Source organism: Rhinatrema bivittatum, chromosome 15 (genome assembly GCF_901001135.1).
Source record: "Rhinatrema bivittatum chromosome 15, aRhiBiv1.1, whole genome shotgun sequence".
Classification (NCBI taxonomy): domain Eukaryota; kingdom Metazoa; phylum Chordata; class Amphibia; order Gymnophiona; family Rhinatrematidae; genus Rhinatrema; species Rhinatrema bivittatum.
Genome location: NC_042629.1, coordinates 47,757,546 through 47,775,938, shown reverse-complemented (window position 1 = coordinate 47,775,938; position 18,393 = coordinate 47,757,546). Strand labels below are relative to the sequence as shown.

Here is an 18,393-nt window from a genome sequence, read left to right as displayed (position 1 = left end):
GACAGGCTGGGGGTCCCCCGGCACCATTCCTCCTCATGACCTGTGTCCATTGGGCAGGCCCTTTCTCTCTGTGCCCGTCTCATCCATTGTTAATTCCAGGATCCAGACTTTCATTCCTGTGGCACCTTATGCCGGGAATGGCCTTCCTGATTTTCTGCGTCTTGCTCAATCTCTTGCTGTATAAAAACCCCATCTCTTCACCGTTGCTTTCAAATTCAATATTCCCCCCAATACTCCATTCTTCCTAATCTCGGCCTGCGCATATGTTTTACTGCAATAGTTAAGTAATTAGTAGAAAATTATTTGTCTCATCCATGTCTCAGCTAGACTGCAAGCTTCATGGAGCTGGAATTCTCTTTTATGAATGCATAGAGAGCCGCCTATGCCTACTAGTGCTACAGAAAGATTAAGTAGTAGGAAAAAACCTGGTGGACCCCTTCCATCCTTAAGGAAAAAAAAAAAGTTTATCTGAACTCTACAATATAAGATTGAATGTAAGCAGGCCCCGAAGGTCAGAGATATTAAGCATTTTCTCTTTTGGTACAAACTCAAGGAAATGAGAGTACAGCTGGTACCTAGAACAGTGTTGCCAACCAGTGTGCCTTCAGCCCTGATCAGGCAGGCTATGGGAAGTCCCCATTGACCGATGTGTTGTCCAGCCCAGCACCTGGCTCGGCTCTCAGCACCTTGCAGCGACAAGAGACGCTGAGCTGGCTGCCTCCATCTCACTGACTCTACAGCGGGAGCTGGTCCACTGGGACAGGTTCATAGGTCTCCCAATCTCCCTCGTTTTAAAATTTAAACAAACTGGTGGGGCTCACCATGCTTCCCTAGTTTTTGGTTTGGCTACATGAATCCTCTCCATGTCTGCACTGCCTTCTCGGTGGAAGTTGATGCACCACACATGTTTGTGTGCGTTGGGCTTTTAAAGGTTGGGGAAACTGACAGAATAAAAAGGCGGCAGCGTGGAATAGACTGGACACATGTTAATTAGAATCATATCACTACCTATGTCAAGCCCACAAAGCCATCATTTTGATTTCATGGAGGGCAGGCGGGATTTTATGCACTTGGCATTTTACACTGGTGGGCGTGTTTTTCCAGATCTCCTTCCTGGTCATTCTCCTGTGCTGTGACTCTACTGCGGGAATCATGGTGTATACCAGCAGCCAGACAAGGGATAGCACAAACCATTAATCTGCCTTACGTTCAAGTGAGACTGTGTGTCTACTTCTGTAGTCAAAACATTGCTTTCCAAGATAATGGAAAAAGTCCGAAGATGCCTGTAAAACTCAGCAATGTCTGAACAAATAAAATATCTATAATTATAGATTTCTTTTTCTGGCTTTATTTTCAGTCGGTGGAAAATAAAATTTATTTACACAAATGCTGTGCCAGATGGCATCACTTCATCTCTTGAAAACATTTAATGACCACTGCTCGAGAAGAGTTTTGCTAACAGACCCACCTTATTTACAGTTAGCAAACTCGATTATCTCATAGCCAGGGCTCACTACTCTGCAGAAAATCGGTCCATCACTAGAGCGCCCCCTGCTGCCCATCTACAATCCTAACTCCCTTCTGAAGTTTTAAGGGTTTTTTTCCCCATTTGAGAACCCTTGGGTAAACCCACGGGGGCCCAAGGTTTTACCCAATATACTGCTCCCTTTCTGCTAGGGCAGCTACACGAGGGAAATGTTACTAACTGCAACCATTTAAAGAAATAATACCCCAAAATGACAAAGTTTAGTATTCAGGGACATTTCACTGGGAGTGGGGGTAATGACCCCAAATGGTAAACTTTGCATTGACTACTGCTGCGGGATGCTGTACCCTGTGGCTGATGAGACCACTAGTGACTACCAGGTCTCATGGTCAGAAGATATTAGAATCATGGTGGGAATGCAACTATTTTGACAATTAATAGGTCAGCTTACCAGACTGGTAAGAACTACGTTACGAGTTTATAAGTGGAATCCACGGACAAATATGGCTGAGTGAACTCGGCATAGTTACTTGGGGAGTATCTCTAGCCTGCTTTCCAAAGGAAGAAAAAGCTCATGAGCTATGCATGTGTGTCGCTTGAAATTCATGGAAGGGCATGCAGTCTCATGGTGGTCTGCCAGCTCCTTTGCACCTAGATGCATTTACCGTTAAAAACTTGGCCAGCGGCTACACATACAGGTACCTGCTCCCATACAGGCACGTGCTTTGTGCCTGTATGGGAGCAGGTACAGAGCACCTGCCCGGAAGTAGGCATGAATATTTGAAAATGCAATCTCTGTGGCTGTTGCTGCCCCTTTTTTTTGGTCCTGGGATGCGTCCTCATAAACACCTTAAAAGGGCACGCGCTCACACGCTCATATTGCCTAAGATTTCAGAGTCATTTTATAATTTAAAATACAGTACAGGTTAAGGCTCCCCAGCTGGTTTGGGATCTTGGAGCCTGTTGATGATAAAACTTAAGCATGATCAGAAATTTAAAAATTCATATTTTTTTTCCTTAAGCACAGATCTGTGCCTGGAAAAAATTGACTGGTCCAGGGCAAGCAATCAGCAACACATTTTTCAAGCTCCACATTGATCATAATTATGAGTCAGGTCAGTAAATCTAAAGACAGACTAGAACAATTATTCTTTTATTGGCTTGTTAATGTGAGAAGGTGATGGAGAAAACTGCTGCCTTTTCCCTTCCCTCACTCTCTTTGTAACTTTGGACTCTCTCTGGAAAGAGATGATGTGGACAAAGCCCACCTCAGGTTTGCACACCCTCTTCTTGAATGTCTATAAATGGTAAGAACCACTGCGGATTGTGGAGTTTATCAGTGGAGGCGCACACCATGACACCAAGAGCCTTGCCCAACAATGAGAAGGGGAGAATTATCCCCTTGCTGCGATGCTCACTTGGGTTTTGAGTCTACCTTAGAAGACGATAGAGCAGTTTCTCAGTGTCCTCGGTAGACAGGTGGGCGAGAAGGGGTGCAGGACAGCGGCTTTGATGGTTGTCAGTCAGCAGCACTGGCCTGCATCTCTCCTTTTTGGAAACTTTTGAAATTCCCAACCACCTCAGCCAGAGGCTTGCGCTAGTGGCCTTTCAGTGGGTGGGGTTGTGAAGGCTCTTTTTGTTCTTGGCTTCAGGGAGCTCACGGCTGTAACACTGGGTTGTATCTGTGAGGGAGCCGAGATGTTCATGGTTCCTCAGTGTCCGCACTGAGGCTGGATTTAGACTGGGTGGGAGAGGGGCTGTTCAGACCTCAGCTTTTAGGGCCAGGCTGAGGAACATCCCACCCTTTCTATAGTAAGAATGATAGTGCCAATGAAGGTCTGGCCATACCCAGACTCTGACAGGGGGAGCTTCCCCTATCCTGGAAGAGCACAGGTGCCGCTTTGTGTCTCTCACCAAAAAAGGCACCGGGACAGGGCAGCTTTGGATGGCGACTCACACCTTGTTCAGTGGAGGGGTTGGACCTCTACGGCCTATCCTTACTGCAGGCAGGTAAGTACACAATGGGGTTTCTTAGGAAGATGGCAGGAGCTTCTCTATTGGGATTTTGGCGAGCTGGGTCATTCGGTTAACATTATGGATTACTTTGCTTATGAAAAGATGTCTTTGCAATTCCATTATAAATAAATGTTTCCAAAACCTTGACAGAGCATTGATTTTATTAAAGAGAGGGGAGAAGCGGGGGAGGGGGGGGGGAGAGGGATTATTGGGTGGGTTTGTCGGTGTTTGAGAGTTTAGTGGCCGTTGAGGAGTGTATGGCTTGGCTGAGCTGGAGTTTCCAAACTGTTTCATGAAGGGCTGTGCAGGAGGCTTGTCGCATCGAAAGGAAGATACCGTCAAAGAAATCAGGTTTTGTGCCAATATTAAATCAGCCGTAAATCGACAGCTGCCACGTGGGAGAGCAGAGCGTGAGGCTTGCTTATGGAAGTTCAAGAAAGGGTAAACAGGCACCTCTTATCTCCAATGTAGACTCCTCCTCTAGCATGTTACGAGCCCCACCCAGGCTGCAAACTGGCTTGCAAAATAGGTCCAGCTAGCAAGGATGTGTGCATAAAACAGATTAGGGCACACACACTATCCCATGAGGTAAAGCTGGCCTGTTGTAATAAAGGATCTCAGACGTCTGCCGCTGGTACAGGCCTTGGAGGAGACAAACGTTGTCTGTGCTGGAGGGCATAAAAGGAGGAAAACAAAGTTCAGGATGTACTACCTAAAGCCAACCAGTCTTCTGATTTCCTGAAATATAGGAACGGACATTTCTTTCGCTTTCTCGGTCCCCAAGGTCAAAACGTTCCTCAGATGGCCATGATCTGCCTGGAGCTTCTCCAGCTCCCTCCTGATGGGCGCGAACTTTTGAATAACAGCCTCTGCCACCACGAGTTTGTAGCGGGCGGTATCCAGGTCAGCGCTCTGGCGGACCACCTCCTCCACCCCGAGACCAGCCACTGCAGCGTGTATGGCGACCATGTTCGAGACCCCTGGCCGACGAGCCGGGTCATAGGTCACCTCCGAGGTGAAGTCTGTAACCGCCTTACGGAACTTCAGCACGATGTCCTCCGGGCTGTCGGTGATGTTAACCGTGGCCAGCTTCTGAGGATCCGACTTGGACATCTTAACCGTGGGATCTCGGAGGGATTTTATCTTCTTCGAGGTGCCTAAATGCAAACAAGGAAAGGATATTCAAAACGTAGGCAATTGCTCATATGGTGATAGCCAACTAGTCAAATCACAATCAGGAAAGAGACATCTTAGCCTGCCTCTGCTGTATACAATGTAAGGGGAGCTTTTAGAAGCAAGAAAATGGCAAAAAATGCACATTTTGGGCCCAGTTAGGTCTTCGTTCTAGTTAAAAAAAAAAAAAAAAAAGTTAATAAATTTACAATTAAAATAATCAAAACAAAACATCAACAGCCTCCTTTTGTAGTTCATTTTCCAGGTGAAATGAAATATAGAATTACAGTTCTTCCATCCCAACCTGTTTTTGAGGAATCAATGGTGAACGCGTTCTGGTTCCCAACAAACCCGTAGTCCCAATGGCCCAATGACAGTGCAAGGCACTAGCACACTGCAAGCCTTGCTTTCCATTCTTTTCCCTGGCAGGGAGACTTCTGCTCACCATGGACACTTACGTAAAAAGGAGATAAGTGACTTATGCACTATTATAAACGTAATGAACAAAATATGCACAACAAAAGGATAAGGTTGAAGTTAGCTGGAAGGTGAGATATTTAGCATGCTTCTTCAAGGGCTTAGGGTAAGACAAATCTATGGCAGCCACTCCAGCTCGTCTCATTGAGAACTGCACCAGGACTCATCACACAGCAATGCCAGTATCCAAACCAAAATCTGCATCAACCCAGTGCAATATGAACCAACCCAGGAACAGAGTGTCGAGCAGACCAAAATACTTTATTCCTTTCAGGTGAACCTTGCAAGTGAACCGGTGATCCACCAGGGTTTCAGGATTGTCACTTCATTAGCCTGCAGACCTTAATTAGGACACGCCGGTGACTTAGTAACTCTCCCTGTGCAGCACCAAGGCTGGCATTCCCACCCTTCATAGAGGACCCTTTGCCCGATTCCTTTCTTGTTCGGCATTCAGCAGAGAGTCACTGTGCCTGTTCCCCAGTCTGTCGGGTTAAGTCTAAGCCTCCGAGGGCGGAGGCGGCAAGATCAGCTTCTTCATGAATTGCCGCCAGCAGCAGGCATCGCTGTAAGAGCGGGATTCTGTCTCCTCTTGCATGAGAGGGCTCTATAACATCAAAGATCATTCTGACGGGAGGCAGACACAGGAGGGAACTGACTTTCCATCACCCTCTTCTATACCTGCAGAGTGCACCTAATGCTGGTTTAGAGGAGATTGCTGTTCAAATGCAAGTTGGCATGACTGACAGGTCCAAAGAGTCTTTTCAGCTGTTCGTGCTCAGGTAATAAAATATTTTAACAGACTAAGCCCTCCATTTGGCACCGTACAAGACATGGTACTAAGTAGAGTAACTTCAGTCTTCTAAGGCGGACATATACTATTTTCTGCAAGTCCTTTCATTTCCTCATTACCAACCCTTTTACACGTCTCTCTTCTTCTCTGGCGATTTCAAAATTGCTTTTCTGAACTGCGGTGGAAGATAAAAAGCTTCCGTTCGCAGTGATTGAACCTTTCCCAGTTGAAAGCATTTCACGACTTACCTAAAATTGCCTGGGGCACAGGGAAGAATTCCCCATATTTTCTGTTAAAGATTTGTGCTATATCTTGGGTTAACTCCAAGTGCTGGACTTGATCTTCTCCCACAGGAACGTGTGTTGACCTTTTAGTAAAAGACAGAAGTAAGACAAAAATCTCTTACAAGTGCCAGAAGCCCTGCTGGGGGTAGAGATTCCCCCCACAGCACGAGAGAGAAGCAGAACGTTGTGGGGAGAGCCTCATGGTCCATCGGATCTCCATAATCCTTCTACCCATCCATCTTCCCAGCCCATCTACATGATGGTTACCCACAAACAGAAACTCTTCCCAAGGTTATATTAAAATGGCACTAAAAGGGACACCACTGGCAAAGAGGCAGTGAAAGCTAGAGTCCCCGGTAAATGTCCCATTTCAAGCACTCAATGTGTGACCAACAGCAGGACACAACTTGAGTGTGAGGCCTTCAGGGCAGGAATCTGGTAATCATGAGACAGGTTTTTAGTAGTGCAACAGACATGGACAACCCTGTACATATTAAACAAGGCTGTGAGGTAATACAAGCCATCGGCAATCCATGGACTCAACTAGCTAGCAGTGTGTTAGTCACGTCATACGAAAAGAGTGGATGCACTTCGCTGTGCTCAGAAAAGTGGAGTCACGTCACTATGTGTTATAACGATGAATGCTGCAGACACACTGCTCAGGCTCCTCTCAACCCTCCGATAATGACCCAGAGAACTCTACTTCTCGGATCTGATTGGGTGCATCTTAGAATGTAAACCATAACTAACAATCCCGCAAAACACTGTCCTCAAAAATAATATGCCAAACAAAATAAGGAGCAGACAAATCATATTGAATTGTGGCGAAAAGCCTATGAGAAAGTAATGTTATATAAAGGGTGTCAGCAAGGCGGGCGAATGTGCAGGACCACCTAAAAGGTGGTAGCCCAGACCTCTCTACCATTCACCCATATGCGACCTGAATACTGGATTATAATACTGTTCACTGAATGATAGAGAGGTCTGGGCTACCACCTTTTAAGGTGGTCTTGCACATTCGCCCGCCTTGCTGACACCCTTTATATAACATTACTTTCTCATAGGTTTTCGCCACGATTCAATATGATTTGACTGCTCCTTATTTTGTTTGGCATATTAGAATGTAAACTGCTATGTATTACCTACGTAACGTGCGGGCTATACATTTTAACAAATTAATAAACATCTGAAGTACTATCTGTAACCACCCTACTGAACTCCTACGCAGCCGCTGCTAATGCAGCTGTCAAACTCCTCCTGGGCTTCCACACGGCACTACTGGTTCATAGACTAGCATTCATCTCATTCCTTGCCTGCTGCTCTAGTGCATGGGTTTTCCAGAGTTCATATCAGCCCACTCACTCAAATCCAACACACCCTGGCTACCAGTGTCTCCCTCATTCATTTCTCCTCTGCTTAGATAACAGGGTAATAGCATGTATTTTTGACAGAGGGCAGTAGGAACAACCCTGACCTGACAGGGCCTGTCTTCCTTTTGGGAAATTATTCATGAAGGGCTGTATGCTGAGCTCCTGACCCATGGACAGTAATCAAGCCTTGCGCGTTCCCCATCCTATAAGCTGAATGAAAAAGTTTGTCTGCATGAGAAGGTGAGAGAAGAATTGGAGAATTAAACGTCCATCTAAGGCCACAAAAAAAAAAAAAAAACCACACACAACACATAGCATGAGGGGTGTATAATGGGGAAAGAGGAAACTGAGGCAATACTCAGAGAACCAAGGACAAAAAATGCAAACAAGCAAGCATCTGGGACCCATTTCCATACTATTACAGTGAAAGCATGCTTTTGAGTTCAGGACTGCTCAGTGCAATATTCGTGCATGCACAACGCTGGCTATCTTACTTGTAGAGCAGGATGTCTGCACACTGGAGCACCGGATACGTCAGCAGACCAACATAGCCTTCGTTCTTCTGATCTCGATTCTTGACCTGTGGAAAGGTCAAGCCAACAGAAAGGGTTCACGCTGCCTCTTCTTGGAGCAATATCAATGTGAATGATTCTCGGGATAGCAGGGCAGGCCTCTGTTAGCAGCCAAACAATCTGTAGTGCAGGGGTGGCAAACACTAGTTCTCAAGAGCCACAAGCAGGCCTGGTGTTCAGGGTGCCCATGCTGAATATGCAGAAGGTGCATTTGCGTACAATGGAGGCAGTTCATACAAATCTCTCTTACGCAGCATTCATTGTGGATATTCTGAAAAACAGACCTATTTGTGGCTCTTGAGGGATGGAGTTGGCCAACTCCTGCTCTAATGGCAATGCTTAAAAAAAAACCCCATTTAAGATGCAACCTTGGCAATGGTACAAGCATTATGATTTAAAGTAGCATGCCCAAGGAAGCTGTAGGCAGGGAAAAAAAAAAAAAATCCACCCACAATAGGAATCTCCAAAACTAACATCTCAATCAATTTGCTTCTCCCAGGTTGGTTTTTTGTTTTTTTTTTTACAAGCAAGGTAGCCCATCCTAGGCAGTGCCAACCATTTGTGCTGTAGCTGAAAAAATGATTCCTAAATCTTAGTCTGTTAAAATATTGTATCCAGTGTCTCTCTCAACTACTGTCCACGACCAACATTTCTTTTTCACATTAAAAAAACCCAAAACAAAACAAAACAGCACATTAACCAAAAGCAAGCTAGGCAAAAATGTTTTCAGCATAGACTGCTTTACTTACAGCTAAACCTTTCTGAAATCAGCTCTTAAATTATAATTTAAAAAAAAAATGTGGCCAAAAAATTATTAATATAGAAAACCATTTTCTTGAAACAAAGATCATGACAAGTATTCCCCACTGTAATGTGAGCTTGTCAGTCGGGCCAAGGAAAACAGAATTATCAATTGCCTGCATTAAAGCAAAAGATGAAAGACTGGATTACAGCATCCCATTAAATGATAAGGCGATGCAGAATACAAAGTGTTTTCATGATGAAGGACCATCAGGAATTATAACCTGGGTTGAGGGGGCGAGGGAGCGGGGGGGATTAGATCAGTGACGAGACGTACAGCTGATGCTATAAGATTTATTGAATGTTCCCATTAGCATAAATAATTACAAAAGTTTGGCTTGTATTTTATGGTTACATTTATTGTATTCATTTTCGATTATCTGTTCTGTTTCATACATCATATGTACAATAAACTTTAAATTAAAAAAAAAAAAGAAATTATAACCTGCTCATCTTAGTTAGGCGGAGGTAAACAGGCAGCTACCTTCCACTGGTGTAAGTGCTTTAGGCGGGGCACGCTGGTTAGGCATCCCAAAATCCATCCAAGTTCTGCATGCTCACTGACCTACAATTTAAACACAAAACACACAAGATGCAGCACTCACTGATAAATCTCTTAATGAGCACCAACTCCATTCAATACATTTTGATGGGCCCTTCAGCTTATTTAATTGGGTCACTGACTAGGACGTTGATTTTAACACTAAAGGCACCTACTTATTAGTGATCTGTTTTAATAAGTTTCATGACGTCATGGGTATCCAGAGGCAAACGTGGCAATAGGAGAGGAAGAGGGACGTCCTTATCTCCAGAGAGGTCTGGGGACAGCACAGGTAGCGATGGTGATGAGAGACACAGGAGCCCTCTTACCAAACTCTGAAGGGAATTTTTTTTTTAAGGAGGTGAAGCCAGCTAGAGAGGCAGGGTTTGCCGAGAAGGTGGAACAGCAGCTACCCACTCCCATCTCCGCTTAGAATGGTGCAGGGGAGAGAAAAAGGTAGACTCTCGGCGGACGGGTGGCGGCAGCTGTGGGGCTGCGCTAGGCACAGGAGGGCATCGGCCAAACCAGCACAGTTGCCCCCTGGGTCCATTCCCACCAGCATCTGCAGCAGATCTCTACAGTTCAGATGAATTGGGCGAGAGGGGCATTGAAAGTCCGGCAGTTGAGGAGGGTTTGGAGACCCTTAAGTTACTAGCATGATATCCGGCGAGTACGTGGATCACCTCTCAAGAGCTGCAGGCAGTCGAGAGCACGATACACCTCCTCCTCCATCCTCAGAGCCCGCAGCAGCATGCAAGGATCCAGAGAGAGAGGGAGAGATTTTACAGTTCTGGTCCAGTGATTTTTTTCCCATGCACACCCCTACTGTGTAACATAAGTAACATAACATAGTAATGACGGCAGAGAAGGACCAAATGGTCCATCCAGTCTGCCGAGCAAGCTTCTTATGGTAATAATGTACATCTGGCATGCGCTATTTAAGTGATTCATAATAATAATTAATGCTTTTAAATAAGATTCCTTGTGTCATTTGGTTCCAAAAAAAAAAAAAAAAAAAAGAGCAACACCCCCCCCCACACACAAACTCTCTAATATGCAACAAGCTCCTTTAATATGAAAAGGATCCAGTATTTAAAATTTCAGGCCAGCAAACCAGAGGAAAGAATGAAAACAAAAGGAATGAAAAAAGCTCAAAAGAAATTGCATGAAAACGAAAAAAGTTTCAATGTTTCTCCCCCTCCCCCCATACTGCTCGGTTGCAATTGATTTCAAACGGCCACCACACATCTCCATGAAGTCAAATATTTTACTTGGAGGCACCTTTTATTTGCACATATGGAAAGAAATTCAGCTAATATTCCATGGGAGGCCCTGCTGCAGGGTGGCCAAGATGTATTGGCGCGAAGTTAATTCAAAGGCTGGAGATAAAAATAAAGACGATGTCAACAGCGTTTCCCATCCTCCTCCTCCAACTCCCCTTCATTTCCAATACAAATCCATGGGGGGAGAAGCAGAGGGGAATGAAGAGGAGGAGATTATTCCAACACGAAAAGATATGGCTTTTATTTTTCGATATTAAGAAGGCACAAAAAACGGGAATCTTGCTAGTGACAAAGGATTTGGTCACAGGTTCTTTCTTGAATGTGTCAAGGGCTCACTAATCATCTACAACTGATTTCAAATTTGTTGGCATGGGATGGAAACGAGGGTGCTTTTTGGAGGCCAAGCCCATTAGGCACCTTCTAGCCACAAAGATTTGGGGATTTGAATGGCTGGGGATGGGCAACAGGGAATGGATCGCTCCTCTGGGATTGCTGGGTGCTTCCAAAGGAGGGGGGACTGGACACTGTTGGAGAGAGGATGGAGCTCTATGGACAACTGGCTTGACTCAGTGCACCCTATCTTTATGTCCTTGGTTTTCAGCATTTGCAAATGATGCCAACTAAGCAGCTCATGTGACAGTTTGTAGGGAAAAAAAATCATGTTAGGATTTGATGAGATCCCCCAGTTTCCTACAACACCACCAGCCACCCCGTTATTTGCAGATTACCTTTCTTCCCCCCCAGCTTCTTCAATCAAATCAGTTCATGGTATTCTCAAGCCACACTAGAGCGGGAAGCGGTTAAACTCTTAAGAGATCCATGTCTGCCACAGTCCAACAATCCAAGGAATTACTATCAGGCTCAATCTCTCCAATGTGGCCCCGTGAACTGCAGCCACTTCTTTGTCCCCCTCCCCCACCTCTGCTTCATTAGTTAGACACCGACACAGAGGCAGGCAACTTCATAACCATCCTACAGCCAACTTCTTCATTTCCAGCATCCTCTGCGAATTTCTGGCATAGGAGGGAGAGGGCATAGATAACTCTTATTACACACACTTCTTCCCCACCCACACCCATAATACGAGATAAGAAGAAATTACAATTACCTGATAATTTCTTTTCCTCTAGTAAGGCAAGGTCAAACCCCACGAGTGGGTTATGCACCTCTGCCAGCAGATGGAGACGAAGCAAAAGCTGACGTCATGGCCATATAGTCCTGTCCAGGCATCAGCCCACCAGTATTCTCTGAAAAAGTCAAACTATGGACAAACCTGATTATATTTGAACATTGCTATTAAAAATCAGCCATTCATGTTTCCCAACCAAGAGGAATACTGAGCTCAGCCAAAAGAAGGAAATAGCTAGTAAACTAAGGGCTAGAGAAGCCACTTACCAGTTTTCAACGAAGAGCAAGAAGCACACTCTGCATAGCTCGCCCGAAGAAAGGCTAACCACAATCTACAACCACATCAGCAGCCAGGGACTGACCTGACCTTACTAGAGGAAAGGAAATTATCAGGTAAGTAGTAATTTCTCCTTCCTCAGCATTCAGGCAGGTCAATCCCCATGAGTGGAATGTACCAAAGCTAATCTCGAGAAGGGCGGGAGGCTGCCAGTGGTCCAATCAATACCGCCTGCACAAACGCGGCGTCCTCCCTAGCCCTAACATCCAAGTGGTAATTCTTGGAGAAGGTGTGCAAAGACAACCATATCATCGCTCGGCAAATTTCAGCAGGCGATAAACAAAACTTCGCCCACGATACTGCCTAAGCCCTCATGGAATGCGGCCTAACTTGTTTTGGCAATGCAACCTCAGCAGCCACATAGGCTTCCGTAATGACTTCCTTAACCCAGCGGACTATTGTTGCCTGTGTCAACGGTGCTCCCTGTTTACCTCCACCATGGAGCATAAACAGGCAATCAGATTTTTGAACAGCTTTAGTCATCTCCAAGTACTGCACTAAATGATGCTTAACATCCAAGGAATGCAAAAGACTCAGCTTCATCTCTATCCCTATCCAAAGCAGGCAGGGAAATAGACAGATTCAAATTAAACTCTGAAACCAACTTTGGTAAAAAAAAAAAAAAAAAAAAAAAGAGGGCACAGTCCAAAGTCGAACCACACTACGGAGAAAAGGCTCATGGCAGGAAAGAGCTTTCAGCTCAGAGACCAGACATGCAGAACAGATTGATAGCAGAAACAAATGTGTTCAAGGCAGCAGCCGCAAGGAAAGAATACACAGCAGTCTAAAAGTTGGAGCTGCCAAGAACTCGAGGACCAAGTTAAGATCCCACAAAGGCATCGGAATGACTCTTCCTCTATAACAAGCCAGTGCTGCAACTTGAACCTTCAAGGGGTTAAGGGCCAAACCCTTAAGCAAGCCAATCTGTAAAAACAAATTTAAAATCAAAAGAATATCCACCTTGAGCAGTTGAGTACCTCGCTCAGAACACCAGGTATCAAAGACCCTCCAAATTCTAATATAAGCTAGAAAAGTAGAAAACATCTGGGCCTGAAGAAGAGTGGAAATTACAGCAGGCGAATAATCACGCTTCAACAACTGAGCCCTTTCAATGGCCAAACTGTAAGATAGAATTGACCTGGATCCTCATGCAGAATGGGCCACTGACATAACAGATCCATCCGAGACGGTAGCCAGAGGGGATTGTCCACCAGAAGTCTCTGGAGATCAGCATACCATGGCCTTCGAGCCCAATCCAGAGCCACTAAAAGGATGGCATTCTTTTGACTTGCAATCTTCTGTACCCGCCTGTCTATCAAAGGCCAGGGCGGAAACACATACAACAGAGCACTACGTGGCCACTCCTGAATGAAAGCGTCTATGCCCATCACTTTTGGGTCCCACCTGCAATTGAAGAAGCGTGGAACTTTTGTGTTGTTGAAGTTCACCAACAGGTCTAGATCTGGAAGGCCCCAGCAGTTCACCAGGAGCTGAAAGGCCTCGTCCACCAGTTCTCATTCTCCTGGTTCCAAGCTTCTCCTGCTGAGGAAATTTGCTGCAAAGGACAATATCAAAGCCATGTGAGAGGTGGATATGCTTAGGAGATGCTGCTCTACCCACTCCATGAGCGCATCTATCTCCTCCAACACCTGTTGACTCTTGGTTCCACCCTGATGATTGATGTAAGCCACCATTGATGCATTGTCAGACATTATCTGGACCACCCAAGCCTCTAGCTGCTTGGTGAACTGCAGGCACACTAACAGAACCGCTCATGCCTCCAGTCTGTTGATGTTCTACTGCTGCTCTGCTGCATTCCAGTGCCCTTGTACCACTAACTCCTAACAGGGAGCCCCCCTGCCCCAGAGGCTTGCATCTGTGGTAAGTACCAACCAATTTGGTTTCTTCAGGGAAACTCCCTTCCTGAGATGATCTGCTTGTAACCACCAGTCCAACTGGGACCTCTCCTTTAACGGAAGCAGCAGCCTCACCGCATAGTTATGCGACTGCAAACTCCATCGGGATAGAAATGCATACTGAAGAGGGCGCATATGAGCCCTCGCCCAGGGAACCACGTCCAATGCGGCAGCATTCAACCCCAGGACCTGCACATAAGACCACATGGTTGGACGAGCAGAATTCCGTGGGGATCTAACTCGCATCAGCCACATGCAGATCCAAGACTCCAGCAGAAATACTCTGCCCTGCCTTGTATCAAACCGATCCCAAAGATACTCCAGGGTCTGAGATGGCTGCTAATTGCTCTTGGCCAGATTCACCCTATAGTCTAGCTCCTGTAGTAAGGAAACCACTCTGCAGGAAGCACAAAGACTCTCTTGTACGTCCTTGGCTCGAATCAGTCAGTCATCCAGATAAGGGTGAACTAGAATGCCCTCCTTGTGGAGGGTCACTGCTACCACCACCATGACCTTGGAAAAGGTCCTGGGCACCATGGCTAGTCCAAAAGGCAAGGCCTGAAACTGGTAATGACGATCCAGAATAGCAAACCAGAGGAACCACTAATTTTCCCAATGGATGGGAATATGTAGCTACACCTCCATCAGATCTAGAGATGTGAGGTACTGTTTGTATTGCCATTATGACAGAGCACACTATTTCCATCCTGAAATGGTGACTCATAAATGTCAATTGAGGCCCTTGAGATCCAGTATGGGCCGAAATGACCCTTCCCTTCTTGGGCATGACAAAATGAATGGAATAGCAGCCCGTATTTTGCTGTGATTCAGGAATGGGAATCGCTGCATTTAGGTTCAACAGCCTTTGTAATGTCGCTTCCACTTCTACACTCTTCAGAGGGAAGTTGAAAGAAGAGACCATAAAAGCATCTGGAGGAATGCAATGAAATTCAAAAGTATACCCACCCCGAACCACTTCGAGAACTCATTGATCCGAAGTAATCTAGACCTACCAATGATAAAAATGGGATAGACGACCATCTATCTTCTTCACCATCAGGTAAGCCTGTAAACCTTCATTGGAAAAACAGAGGGTCACTAGTTCTGGAGCCCACAACCTTTCACGGTCTTGGGGTGAAAGGACTGAGACCTGCAGAAAGGATGAGACCTCTGGGAAGAACCTTCCCTATAAGGCTGAAAACATCAGTAGTCTCAAGAGTATCCACTTGCCCTAAAAGACCGGGCAATGGGTTTCTTGTTTAGTTTAGTTTATTGTTGTTTATATACCGATGTATCAGACAAACCATCACACTGGTTTACAGGATTATAATATTATAAGAAATACAATAATTCATAAAATAGTAACAGCTAAAACTACACAGGATAAGAATAAATTAGCTGTTAAGACAAATAGTATAAGGCTCAGCATAAAAACATCATAAAATTAACTATATAATATGTAAAACAATCTTGTCCTCTGGCAAAGGACCTGGGTTTCTCTCATTTACTTGCCAGCTTTTCTAATTCACTGCCAAACAAAAGTGAGCCCTGAAGAGCAGCTTGGTAAGATTGGACTTTGAGTAGTATCCATTGACCAATTACACAGCCACAGCTGCCACCTGGCTGCAATAACCGAAGCAGCTCCTCTGGTGGCTATGCAAACAACTCATAAGTCGCATCAGCTAAGAAAGCAGCCCCCAGTTCTATCATAGGTCCAAGATCGGACTCAGCGCTAGCAGAATCTTGACAAAGAGGCAAGGTAGACCAAGCTACCAAAGCACAACAAGAAGCAATTAGTAAGTTCATTGTCACTGCCTCAAAGGCTTGCTTTAGGATAGCCTCAATCCTTCTATCCTGAGCATCCTTCAATGCCACACCAGGATGGTGGTACGTTTCGTGACAGAACACACCAAGGCATTCATCTTAGGGAAACGCAACTGCTCTCTGGCCTGAGGATCTAAAGGATATAAACCCGCCAAGATACATCCTCCTTTAAAGGATGCCTCTGGCACACTTCATTCCAGATCAATCAACTCCTGGATTGCATCAAGAATAGGAAAGAAACAAGAAGCCTTGCGTAGGGTGACTAAAATGGGATCCTACTTTTGCATCCCCAAGGAGTCAGATCCAGCCACGCTGAGGGACTTCAAGATCTGAGAGATCAAGCTCAGCAACTCAGCTCTATGACAGAAATGGAGAAGAGTTCTATAAGGCTCCAAATCTTGGGGAATCTCCCCTTCCTCTCTGGGAGAGCCACCACCATCATCATCGAATCATCTTGATCCACCTGTATTCGAGTCTTGTCAGACTGCGCTGCACCACAGTGCTTGACCGTGGAGACAGGTGGAGGAGCACTCTGAGTTCTTGGACCTATATTAGCAGGCAGTGCTAACTTAGATGACCACACCTATAGAAAGGTCTGCAATCCCTGGAAGAATTCTACCCAGGAAAAGAACAACTGGTCCATTCCAGGCCCCATAGGCCCGAAGTTGACATCCTGAGATCAAGTGTCTCCTAATGACTCGGTCCATGGATTGACAGAGGGAGGAAACACCCCTTCATACTGCTCTCTATCCCAGTCTCCACAGACCAAGGAGATGGACCGTGTGAGGCAGTGCCCCTAGTGTTCCCCTATTTACCTGTGCAGGCCCAGGCTAGATGCCTGGTCCACCTTAAATGCCTTAAGGAGAATATGCTCTATGGGGGGGATCCTGCATGGCAGGTGGGGATCAGAGGACATAACCAGAGACTGGGGAATAAGAGCTGGGATCTAGATGGGATAACCAGACCAGGCCCAGGTCTCCGGGAAGAAGGCAGCTCCTGTAACGTAACACTGTCCAAACACTGAGCTAAGACGAAGCAATACAAACTGTGAGTAGAGAGAGTGCACTGTCTGAAGGTAAAGGCAGTCTCCTGTTGTGAATTTGATTGAAGCTGTGAATAAAGGTTATGTTTTAAGAAAGGCTGTAGTCTGACTAGTTCATTCTCCATGCCTGTGGGAATCACAGCTCATTCCCATATAGATCCTGCATGGGATTTTTCTAAAGCTTTGCAAAGAAAAAAAAACCCCAGCCTCCAAGAAAGTGTCTGTTGGGAGTACAGAGGGTTGTGAAGAGGACCTGCAATTCTAAATATAGTGCAGAACACAGGGGGAGTTGTGGTTCTAAACAAAGTACAGAGCGCAGGGGTGCACAGAGCACAGTAGCTTGTGTGAAAGGATGTTGCTCAGAAGCTGCACTGAAGAAAAAAAAAAAAAACCCCAAATTTAAAAGTTTCAGGTAGCAAGGAAACATTGAGTGGGCCTGGTTGCAGGGACAGCCAGGAAGAGGTAGGTTCGTACCAGCTAACGAGAGAAGCCCGGCTGGAGGTAGATAGGGATTAAGAGTGATTTAGTTAATGCTGGTTATGCAGGCTTTTTTTTTTTTTTTTGCCTCGAAAAACAAAGAGAGAAAGGAACATTGGTGCAGCAGGGTTGTGCTGAACAGTGTATTGCTCTGGAGTTCTAATTCTCCCTAATAACGGTTACTTATTATAGAGGAAAGAGATATGTTGGGCATCCCCTTGAACATGATGGCTTGTCATAGTGTATTTTTCTTATAATGTATCTTCTTTGGCCAGTGTTTTTTTGTCCAATAGCCAAATGTGTACACCTTGTGCCTTTCTACTCCAAAGTGGACTTTATGCTTTGGATACAGAGGGCTTGGTGATGACATGGTAGCACTGTATTGAGAGTTAGACACTAGGGCCACCCAGTCAGATTGCTGACTTGGCTGATGTAGTCCCATCTCTTGTTCTAAACTTGGGGTCATCTCGTGCGGGTGATTTTTGTTCAGTCTGATTTTTTTTTTCTTTACCCCACATGCAGACTCAAAATCAGATCCATAGCTTTTTGTTAAGTAAGATTAATAATTTCTGCAGGCTGTGCTTTTACGCAAGAGAGATCACCCCATAGTGGTTGGAAAGACAAAGCCAGTGCTGCATAATATTGTAGACCAGGGCTTCCCAAACCTGTCCTGGGGACCCCCACCAGCTAGTCGGGTTTTCAGGATAGCCACAATGAATATGCATGAGAGAAAGTGTGCATGTTATGCAAATGTATCTCATGCATATTAATTGCGGCTATCCTGAAAACCCAACTAGCTGGGGGGTCCTCAGGACAGGATTTGGAACCACTGCTCTAGAGGATGGTGAGATTTCTCCGGGATTAGAACTGTATAGG

The 18,393-nt window shown here is 45.5% G+C and overlaps 1 protein-coding gene across 2 annotated transcripts in view; it reads right to left on the bottom strand.

The window, feature by feature from the left end:
• Positions 1 to 2,623: 2,623 nt before the first annotated feature.
• Positions 2,624 to 18,393, bottom strand: part of WARS2 (tryptophanyl tRNA synthetase 2, mitochondrial) — a 201,064-nt gene continuing 185,294 nt past the window's right edge. For both annotated transcript variants that reach the window (XM_029578142.1, XM_029578141.1), the window contains 4 exons: positions 9,454 to 9,534; positions 8,091 to 8,176; positions 6,191 to 6,309; positions 2,624 to 4,659 (listed from right to left, as the gene is read on the bottom strand). In XM_029578142.1, coding sequence (XP_029434002.1) covers positions 4,211 to 4,659; positions 6,191 to 6,309; positions 8,091 to 8,176; positions 9,454 to 9,534 — 735 coding nt within the window. In that variant the 3' untranslated portion in view covers positions 2,624 to 4,210. The remainder of the gene's footprint in view (positions 4,660 to 6,190; positions 6,310 to 8,090; positions 8,177 to 9,453; positions 9,535 to 18,393) is intronic.